The 10,610-nt window shown below is 39.7% G+C and overlaps 1 protein-coding gene and 1 long non-coding RNA gene across 2 annotated transcripts; one reads left to right on the top strand and one right to left on the bottom strand.

Moving 5' to 3' along the window:
• Positions 1-507: 507 nt before the first annotated feature.
• On the bottom strand, positions 508-8,129 carry LOC116163916 (sodium channel protein Nach-like). The gene is made up of 9 exons (XM_031478044.1): positions 8,014-8,129; positions 7,766-7,966; positions 7,561-7,717; positions 7,379-7,509; positions 7,215-7,329; positions 1,144-1,423; positions 947-1,094; positions 789-892; positions 508-737 (listed from the first exon to the last, which is right to left on the bottom strand). Exons 1-9 carry the CDS (start codon positions 8,127-8,129, stop codon positions 553-555), a joined length of 1,437 nt encoding a protein of 478 aa, XP_031333904.1. The 3' UTR covers positions 508-552.
• Positions 8,130-10,270: 2,141 nt separating this feature from the next.
• On the top strand, positions 10,271-10,544 carry LOC116164223. The gene is made up of 2 exons (XR_004143841.1): positions 10,271-10,423; positions 10,473-10,544. It is a non-coding gene; the product is annotated as an uncharacterized LOC116164223 (long non-coding RNA).
• Positions 10,545-10,610: the final 66 nt, after the last annotated feature.

The raw sequence follows: 10,610 nt of genomic DNA, 5'->3' as shown, positions 1-10,610 counted from the left end.
TACTGGGTCAGTAGATGGCCCACCGATGCAAATAAGTGATAATCAGAAGGGACCAGGTCTGCTGAGTAAACCGCATGCGGTAGTTGCTCCAAATTAAGCAACTCTACCGTTTCCTTGGTCGGTTTTCCGCGTTATCGTCAAGAAAAATCACTGTGTTGTCTGGTCTCGGCTCGTGTAGGCGTACCACCCACCCGCGATGAACCTCTTGCCAGAAGATCTGGATACGCTCCTAGACGAGAATGTAGCTACCTTCATCGCCGGGTGATCTCAACACGTGTACTTCCGTAACGGTTACGCAAACGATTGCCCGAGTGTTTTAGCAGAACCGGACGGGTCAACACATTAGAGTTCGGAAGAGGCGACGTCCTATGGGAGATGTACCTACCCCAACGCCCAAACTGGATAATGAATAAAGCACAAATATGACTAGATCAAATATATATTTCTTTCAAAAACTTGACACCCGCGTAATAACAAATGTGACTGGGTGTTGGTGCTGGTGCTGTTTTGACAATACGTGCAATGTTTCATTTTGTGAAAGTTGATAACTTCTTATTTTTTATATCCGACCGGTACGACTCTTACAATGTTTTCTTTATTGTTTTGTTTATTCTTGGGAGCCTTTTGCGAATAACTTGTGACGTAATGGCAAAAAAAATTTAGCAAAAAGTATACAATTTCAATTAGGCTTATGAAGCTAATTCCCAGGAAAAGTGACAAAGAACCTCCAAGTGAAACTGAAATGCAGGACTAAAAGATGAGACCTCAATTCAAGATCTTCGACTTACCTACAAGATCTTCAAAGCTAAACAGGACATCTCGTCTATACTTTGTGGTTGGATGAAGAAGACCCCACCTAAACGTTAGCCTTTGATCAAAATATCCGCTCGTCCTGACGCAGGGTTTTAGTGTTCTGTAGATTAAATATGATATACTACTTACTTACCAAGTTGCTTTCTTTATGGGTAAAGGTAGGTAGGCGACGTTGTGGCATGGTTGAGGACACTCGCAGTTTAAATCTGAAGATGGTTTTGCTATCTCCTTAACGTGTTTAGCAATGCACAACATTTCGGTAATGTTGCAAATTTTTCCACCTGTTTATATTTGTTATGGTCAAGTCGTTGTTGATAGAAACATATTTACCCAAAAAATGATAGAAAAAAGGCCGGCAACCGCAAAATTGGAATACGATATGATATCTACAAGTTAAATAGCACATCGTTGGACTATACACTTGCAAATCATCTGTTATAGGTTCATCATCAAATCGACATTTTCTTTGCGAAGGTGTTAGTTTTCGTAAGGTTGGCGAGGAACTAGTCTCCTCCATGAAGTAGTTTACCTCTAGTTCCTCGCTTTCTCCTAGCGTATATGAACGGCTGTCAATCGCATCGGCAATTTCTATGTAGGAGTGTATAAAAAACTGGAATTGAAATTATTTCACATGAATCATGTTTAAACTTTGAAACTGTCAAAATACGAATTCCCATTAACTAATTAATCGATACAAAAATATGATCGGTTGTGTAAGTAATGAAGCCCCCTTACAACTTACAACTTTTCGCCCTATTTGAGCATTTGTGAGGGATTGCCGCCCCTAGCACAGAGTTAAAGTGGCAATAGTTATTTACATATAAAAGCAGAGCTGGGTACTGCTCGCGAGCGATTCGCTCGTAAAAGCGCTCCAAGCGGAAAAAGCGCTGATCGCAAGCACTTTTCGGAGCGGCCGCTTGGTGCTGGAAACTCGAACGTTTACTTAAAGTGCTCGGTGCTTGAGCGCTTTTTCTGCCCGCGAGCAGTTTTTCCGCTCATGAGCGTTTTTTTTCGCTCGCGAGTTCTTTTTCCGCTCCCGAGCATTCTTTTCGCTCGCAAGCGCTTTTAAACGCCCTCAAGCGCTGAAGGATTAAGCGCCGCTCGCGAGCGTTTAATCCGCTCCCGAGCGCTTTTCCCGAGCGCTCGCAATAAACCGCTCGATCACTCTCTATACTCGCGAGCATTTTTGAAACAATTCGACCGCTCGTCGCTCGAGGGGTTTTTTAGAACGCTCGAGCAAGCTCTGGATAAAAGTGAGAAAAAGGACACATTATCTGGCGAGAACGTATTGAAGTACAAGATCCCTTTAATTTTTAATTTACGAGTGCATGAAGAAAATGAAGGTTTCATGACGATTTCAGGAAAAAAATCTTTTTACTTCTCCTAAATAGGCAGATAAATTTTTGTCAAAACACTTATTTTGCCGGGCTTTATAGGGAGTACAAATTTTTATTGGGAGACCTTTTAGATCTGGTTCTATAGGAGTACAATCCAAGGAGATTTGTTAATATTGGACGACTTCATTAAAAGGTATGCTCCCAAAACTGCATAGAATAGTTCCTTTTCAATATGATTTTTTTCATACAACTAATCCCATAGAATTTCAGTAACCCGTTTCACCGCTGCAGTGCGCTGCACCTTCGCCGCTAGTTTAAAACTCTTGATACCCACTTCTTAAAGTAAGAGGTTCCATAGTAAAACATGATCGCCTTGAATCCCGTCTGCCTACGCATCTTCACGCTCCCTCAAGACATCCCATCGCACACCACTTTTGTCCCTGTAGCATACTAGTGAATGGCTCGAGATTCCACCATCGTGCTCCTGAACCTCTTTCTCCTCAAGAGCAAAAATACCACTCCGATGAACCACTCAAATACAGCAATCCCCAACATGTTCACCACGAGCCACTACATAACATACGACACAAACACGATCAATGGAAACATTCCACACACCACACAAATCCAAAAACAGCTTTACACTTCACTTGCCACATTTCGTCTGTCTCTTATGTACATCGCCTCCCCTCCAATATGAAAACATTCAGCTAATCTCGATGTACATCAAGCCCGAACGAATTGAAGGCAATATAGAGAAGCGGGTGCGTAAACCTTGATCTCATCAGTAGAGGAGCACATCCATGTCAGGCGTTGCCACAGCAGCAATAACTTCGGGCACGTAACGGCAAACTGCCCCGAGAAAGAGGATAAATGCCCACGATGTGCTGAAGACTGAAGAACTGTACCTTGTCAGCGACTGGAGGCCAAAGATACTCCTCATACTGCTATGGATGCATGCTGCCCCATAAATAAGGTCAACTATTAATAGCAGATCGACTTAAAAACAGCCTACGCCGAGGTACCTCTCAACCTTCCCTCTCACCCCTCAGCACAACAACGCAGTGCTGGGAGTAGACAATTCACAAGCACCTATTCTCATAAAAGAAGACATTAAATACATGACCTTCACACAATATAGCAACAAAAACTGAACGCTAGTGGAAGTCAAAAACCAAGAGGGCGGAGTAATACTCAGAAATCTTTATATATCGAGTCAATGCAAATCTGTACCCAAGAGATGAACCTCTTAATGACGATATTGACAAAACACGAGGGCCAAGTGGTAATATTTGGTGACCTAAATGCAAAACACCCTGACTGGGGAGACGACTTGTGCAACCAATGAAGCGATAACCTCTTCGACCTACAAAACGTAGTAGGCGCAGTAATATGGAATGACCAATACTCAAATCTGACCTTCGAAACGGCTAAAGCTGGATTCACATGAATACGAAATCCGACGATACGGAAGCACATTTCAAGCTATTGACCAATCATAAGCATTTCGGATGACCGTATCGTCGGATTTCGTATTCATGTGAAGATCCAGCTTAATGGGAAATTCTGGGTCGACATAACCGCCAGTATAGACGTGTAAGGAGAAAAGGAATGGCGTATCCTGGAAAAGGAGTCGCTAAGCGACCATAAGATCATATACAATGGTCAATAAACGCACGAGACATTCTTTTTAACACTAAGGCTGCATTCAAATAGACAAATACCAACATTTTTAACTTAATAACCATCAAGCAAGATTTACCATTGCAATCTCTGTAATTGGGCCAAAGCTGTTGAGGGCCCAGAACAAGAGAGGGATAATAAATAAATAAACACGTTCAAAAAAGGAAAGTAATTTCAAAACTTGTCCCCTAATAGTCTAAGAGCCCGCGACGCAAACCATTACCATTCAAATAGCAGCATAAAACGTATACTTACATGAGCAAGTTTGGAGGTGACCATACACGAAACGCTCGGTCTGTCGGACCGCATTTAGCCGGAAGGTAAACAACAATTGTTTATAAGGATGATATTTGCGAATGCTTTACTTTTGAGCTAGCAAGTTTCTGAGATCATGACATTGTAGCTGAGGCTTTCCGCTACAATCCTGTTAAGGTCTGTCACCCCTCGCGCGGCCGGATAGCCTTGTCAGACTGGCGGCAAGGGGTATATTTCATAACAAATCATTACTGGAATGGTAAAACACGAAATCTCTTGACGCATCCAAAATTTAATGACAATTAAAGTTGACAGGTAGTACTGATGAAAAACACGACATGTTTCGAAACGCAACTCGCTCCATTATCAAGTGTTACATAAAATTTATCATTACATGAGTGATAGCAAGAGGAAAAAAAAGATTAAATTTCAAGACGACACATTTAAATTTCAAACATTTTTCAGGTTGTTGTGTCTGAAGGACCACAAACAATCCTTTTTTATAACATAATTTAAATAAAATTAAAAGGGAGGCCCCAACGCGGACCACAGCTTAACAGGAAGAAACGTCTAACCTTTGGTTAATTTGGTTTGGTTAATTGTCATTAAATTTTGGATGCGTGGGGAGATTTCTTGTTTTACCATTCCTGATCGAGCTACCCCATTGTGAGGTATACCAGCCAATTTCATCATGTCAGAAATCATTACTTAAATTACTTAAATATGAAATTAATACTTTTCTTCACTTTACAATTGTTTCATTACTTCAGCTGACCTGCTTTTGCAATCTCATTGATGAGCTTCAGAGCTTGTACGGTTTTGTTTTTGAATTGAATGATTCTCTTATATTTTGAGCTAACTGTGGGATTCCAGCAGCAGACTAAATGTTCAGTGACCCCGTAGGGTCAAACTGAGGAGCTCATTCGCTTTTTTAAATCCGTTGTAGAGGTTTATGGTTATTTACTCTTTGGTACAGAACTAAAATGCTTGGATCAGAGTGACCGTAGAAATTTATTTGTAGCGGAAAGCCTCAGCTACAATGTCATGATCTCAGAAACTTGCTAGCTCAAAAGTAAAGAATTCGCAATTATCATCCTTATAAACAATTGAATTTGTTTACCTTCCGGCTAAATGCGGTCCGGCAGACCGAGCGTTTCGTGTATGGTCACCTCCAATACTTGTTCATGTATCCGTTTTATGCTGCTATTTGAATGGTAATGGTTTGCGTCGCGGGCTCTTAGAATATAACCATTACGGTTTTAGTGCAGAGAGGTCCACCGTATAAGCAACTCAAAATTTAAGAAGCACCTTTGGGAGTAATAAACAACATAAACTGTACAGTGCTGTAATTACATTGGATCTAAACAACGCTTTTAATGCAGGGTGGCACCCGGCAATTCGGAGAAGACTGTCCAAATTCGCGACGGCTAGTAACAACAAATTAAAAATGTAGATCAACAGAAGATAACTGGGCAAGGGCCATTTCCCTTCTGGATTACAGAGATGCAGGCGGGTTTTGACTCGCGTTCAACACTGTAATGGGACAGAAATGCATTCCCCTTTCCCACCTCATTTACCACGGAAGCAACTTTGTTTCTTCGAGCAAAGACAAGCCTAACTTATTCGTTAGGTACCTACAAGGGAACACGATCTCCAAACCTACCTCATTTTGATCTCAAACTTAAGCAATTGGTTGATCAGCTGTCGGATTACTTTCAAGAACCGGACATCCTGTACCTGACGAACTCGTTTTAAACGGAATCGCACCCCGTTACCACCCTTAAACATGGACAAAACTCGGCTCCAGGACTAGTACTGAGACGCCTCTCTCCGGTTGCAATCACCCGCATAGCTGATATATTTATTACCGGTTGCATTCAACAACCCCTGAAAACCCTTCTGTATATCCATGAACCCTGAACCAAAAGACATTCCCGTAAACGTGCCGTCTTATGCACTACCATGTCATTTCTCAGTTGCATCAGTAAATATTTTGATCAAATAGTCACCAAAAATCTCTGAGTAAATGTCAAATATAACCTTCTTTCGCCCACACTCCTTTTCAAGCACATAGGTTGCACCCTTGCGGTATTTCAAGATATCCAAAAGGCGATTCGGATACAACTACAACCCTTTGCGCCTCTAGCCGCAGAGCCCTAAAGTACCCTGCTAGTCCATTTACTGTAAATAAACTGCAGACACGATTGACAACAACACACAAACACAACCTTTGCATACGGCGATGTTACAAAATCACCCGAACACTCGACGACACACGTACAATTCCATTGCAGCTGGACTGCGGTACTAAGAGTCCTTTGGTTCGAAGCCGGGTTCGGGCATGGATATCTGCAATAAATTTGAACGAAAATTGAAACTAGGACGAAAGAAAGGTAATCTTCTAAGCATTCCAAACAATTCCATAAAATTTAAACATAAATTGAAAAACTAAGAATGATATGAATAATATTGAGATCACCACCAAATCTACAATAGTATTCATGAATAAAACATAATATTAACTAAGTGGTTCTGAGCAGAAAGGGGTCATCGTAAGGACGAACAAAACTCGACATACATAATATATTGAGTTCATCTCCACCACATCTTTTACCTACGATGGCAGGAAACAACCCATTTGCAAAATGTAAAAGTGTAGTATTTACCCTAACCAGCGCCGCACCGACAGACATCCGCCGATTATTTTAATAGCACCCGTTCGAACTGACAATGGTGAGAAGGAAAGGGGATGTACACTAACAACGAGGGTGATTGCGGGATACATTCTCCCAACACAGAAATAAAGTGCCAAAGGAGAAAGTTTTGCAAAAGTCCCCAATCCATCGAGTAAGAAGAAATATTTCTAATCGACATAACAAACATGCTTACGAACAACCTAACGGAATACAAATCTAAATTAACCCTGAACCTTTCCTACTTTTCTAAGTGTCTGTTGATTCATCGCCTCTTACGACATACAGTGTCTCGGTAGTACCTAGGTAGGTATTCTTTCCCTACCCTAAACGAGTAAATCCCAATTGAAAAAATAGAAATCACGACTACTGTGTTAACATCAATAGTTGCTTTTCTAGTTATGCTCAAAAAAGTATTAAGTAGGTATCTTACGCTTATGTGCGACTGAGGATCTGAGTCGTATCGAGCGTAACATAGACCGTTTAAATAGTGACAGGTCAGCAATGTCTCGTCGGCATCGTCGTCAATAACTTTAACACCTTCTACACTAAAAGCATGTTTAAACAAAAGCTGAAAACGCATACACTCTGGCATACTTAAATGTCAACACGTTGGCAAACTTATTATTGACTGTGAAACATATTCCTTGCTCCGCCATAATTAGCTTCCAATCCGTTTTGCGCTTCGGATCATACGTGACTAGCGTCCCTGTTAACTTGGGATGAACCTAGTTTAACTCACTGCAATTAATTACTTTCCTAAACTTTATGGGTAATACCTTTGCAGCTAACTCGAGCAAGTTAACTTTATTTAAATTCTTGTCCGATGCGAACTTCGCAAATGCGTCAAGACTGTGGTAAGAAACATTTGCAACAGTTTTAACAAATTTCGCATAATACTCGTACTTCGTGTCATTCACCATGATTCCCCAAGCCCTTAAACAAAATGTTTTAATATACAGATGAGAAAGACCATATAACTACTGCTCGATATAATTATCCATCAACTCCTGAGAGTACTTCGTTTTGAAGCATCCCGTTGCAGAGGGCAGCAAATTATTCCAGTTTCGGAAGTCTTTCTGTATACTAACGACGGTTGGATTGGCATTGTATCTTTGCCAATTTGATACTATTAAGGAAGCCGCACCCGTTGCCGAAAGTAAGATCGTTGTTATCCAAAATAATCTACCGATGAGAGATGTGTTTTCACTGCGAGATTGACAGACACTTACCTTTCCAATGGATGCAACCGTGGAGTAACCACCAAAGGAACCCCGTGAATTGTTGTGTGAGCTGCAAAAGGTTTGATAAAGTATGTTATTACACATCTTTTCAGATTTTTAAACATGTCGTCAACGCATAGAGTTAAAATAGCTGGAAATTTATATGAACTATAATGCAGATGTTAGTATCTTGATTCCCTCAGCATTTTAAGGTCTAAAAGCTAACGATCGTCGTTATATACGATTAATGTATGAGATAGTGTATATATACCTACCTATTCTTTTCTTTATATGTTGTACATCCAAACCTTTTAACAAAATATTTCCATTGTATTGCAGCTCAATATTAATTATTACTAGGTAATTGATTTTAAATGTAGTTACGATATTACATACCAATATCAAAGAGTACTTACTACTCTTTGCCAATATCAAAGAGTATCTTATGGAAGTACTGATCGGTAATTTCGACGATCTTTAACCTTTTACTTGTGGTGCTCGTAATAGGTACAATATACTAATTACACTATTAGTATATGAAGCATATATGCATCAAATAGTAGAAGTGGCCAAATGTTTCTACCAGTAGAATGCACTAGAATAATAATTTTGGTAATAATACACCTTTAACGACTCTAACTAATTGTAATCCTTTATATCCTGTTGAAATGTGCAGGGTTCTTCGCAGCCGTAACACCTAAATCCCGAGCTACTTTGAAGTACCATTTCTACTCTACTCGTATCTTACAAAGAATGCTCGTTGTAAAAAAAATACAGGTAGTTATAATAAGCAATAATTTACTGCATTCCCACTCTTGACATTATTTTATAACTTCGGTAATAGTTAAACTTCCAAGTAAGCATTTTCTTTATCATGATTTGATTTAAAATTAAAGGTTCTCTTATCTCCTCCGCCCGGTGTTTCACTTCAAGCACATCATAGTGATCGCCCTTATGGAACTTCGTGTTCGAGACGAACTTTTCTTTTTAAACCTTTTACCATTCGTAGTCGTAGGATGACCTTCGGAGGTGAATTCACCTGATGGTGTCGAGCCGGTTCGTGACAATATGGTCACAAATATGAAGGAGTCTGGAATTTGGTTTTAATCCAAGGACAAGTTTTCTTAAGGACTTCTACTTCTAGATTGAGTTGTCCTGAACATGAATTTTTCTAGCCACCCGGCTGATGAGCGAGTGTTTGGGTTGGGGGTAATCAAGCCAAGAGCGTATTTTCCTATAATAAATAAATAAATAATTTTAGGAAAGTGTATTTCTCTGAAAGTTCGCAAAAAGTGAGTGTTTCGAAAATATTAAACCCGTGATGGTGAAGAGTCCGGACCCAATTTAAGTTAATCTAAACCTCGCTCTTTCTCTTTAAATTATCATCCAATTGTATTTGAGTTGATCGATTTATATGCAAATGTACGGTTTCGCTTATCTTCTCCATTTTCCTTTATGTGTCTTGTGCAAGCTAAAACTTTGATTCTTATTCTCGACTGAAACGCATAATTATGGAAGCGATACCTCGAGTATGTCCTTGTGTCATAAAAATTTAGAAATTTGATAACAAATTGAAGGGTGGCCTCGGTTGACTTAACTTATGGAAATTGGGCAAATTCCCTCTCTTGGTTATAAATAGTAGTTAAACAGGGATAACTTCTTAATGTAGTGTAGCTTGATGAATTTTAAAATGGTATTTCATGATCCTGAAGGAATCCTGAATCACGGTGTGTTTTACACTGGATAACTTCAAATACCAATTCCAGCAAGCTAAATACATGCGCCAGAATTATCGACAGTTACCGTTCTAACACGACATTTCGACTTGCAACACGAAATGTCAAATTGCAAAACGAAATTTCGACTCGCAAGATGAAATTCGCCAAGACAATCAAAAACAAATTTTTTTTTTATAAGGCTTTTTTCGGGGATCTAAGCCCATTTGGTAATATACTATGGGAAGAAACAAGGACACTCGCTTCTCGCCCAGAGGTCTATCAAGGCTTTTCAATCACAATACTGTACACGACCATGGTTAACGTCAACGAGGAAAAGGGTGGCACAGAGGATAAGACAGCGGAAAACAGAATTTTATATGAATTTATATACGGTCAAATATTTAGTTTGATTTTATGAATAAAATCCACTATAGTTCGTTCACCCAACAGAAATAGTTAAGCCCCTCCTCAACAATTATCGCCACATTTGAATACGACATTGTTATTGGTGTAATTTTTGAAGCCACAATCACACTTGTAAAGCGAATTGGCCGAATTGGGTAATCTGTCATCTTGCCTATTGCGTTTTTGCCGGTTTTTACGTTTTTACATCTTTACTTGCGTCAATTTGCCATTAATCTCCTTTATTCACACAAAATAGTCTTTATAAAGACTCGTCGGTGTATTCTAAAGATAGTCAGGTGAGTAATTATAAAATTTTATACACGATTTTTACATGCCTGTTTTTAGGGTTATATTATTCGCGATCAAGAAAAGTTGTACGCAAACATGAATGTCGCCGGTGCTGCTTTCTCTCCACCGAAAAGACGTTCTGCCAAGCACTTTTCAGTTGAAGACAAAACTGGCATTTAAAATATCTTCAAGGCA

This window comes from Photinus pyralis, unplaced genomic scaffold (assembly GCF_008802855.1).
Source record: "Photinus pyralis isolate 1611_PpyrPB1 unplaced genomic scaffold, Ppyr1.3 Ppyr1.4_LG2, whole genome shotgun sequence".
Lineage (NCBI taxonomy): Eukaryota > Metazoa > Arthropoda > Insecta > Coleoptera > Lampyridae > Photinus > Photinus pyralis.
This window is presented reverse-complemented; position numbering and strand designations above follow the sequence as displayed.

Coding starts and splice junctions, on each gene's coding strand:
- LOC116163916 (XM_031478044.1), bottom strand. CDS start 8,129: ATGTTTAAAAATCTGAAAAGATGTGTAATAACATACTTTATCAAACCT. Junction 7,718..7,765: donor ATGGATAATTATATCGAGCA/GTAGTTATATGG, acceptor ATTTTGTTTAAG/GGCTTGGGGAATCATGGTGA. Junction 7,330..7,378: donor GCCAACGTGTTGACATTTAA/GTATGCCAGAGT, acceptor ACATGCTTTTAG/TGTAGAAGGTGTTAAAGTTA.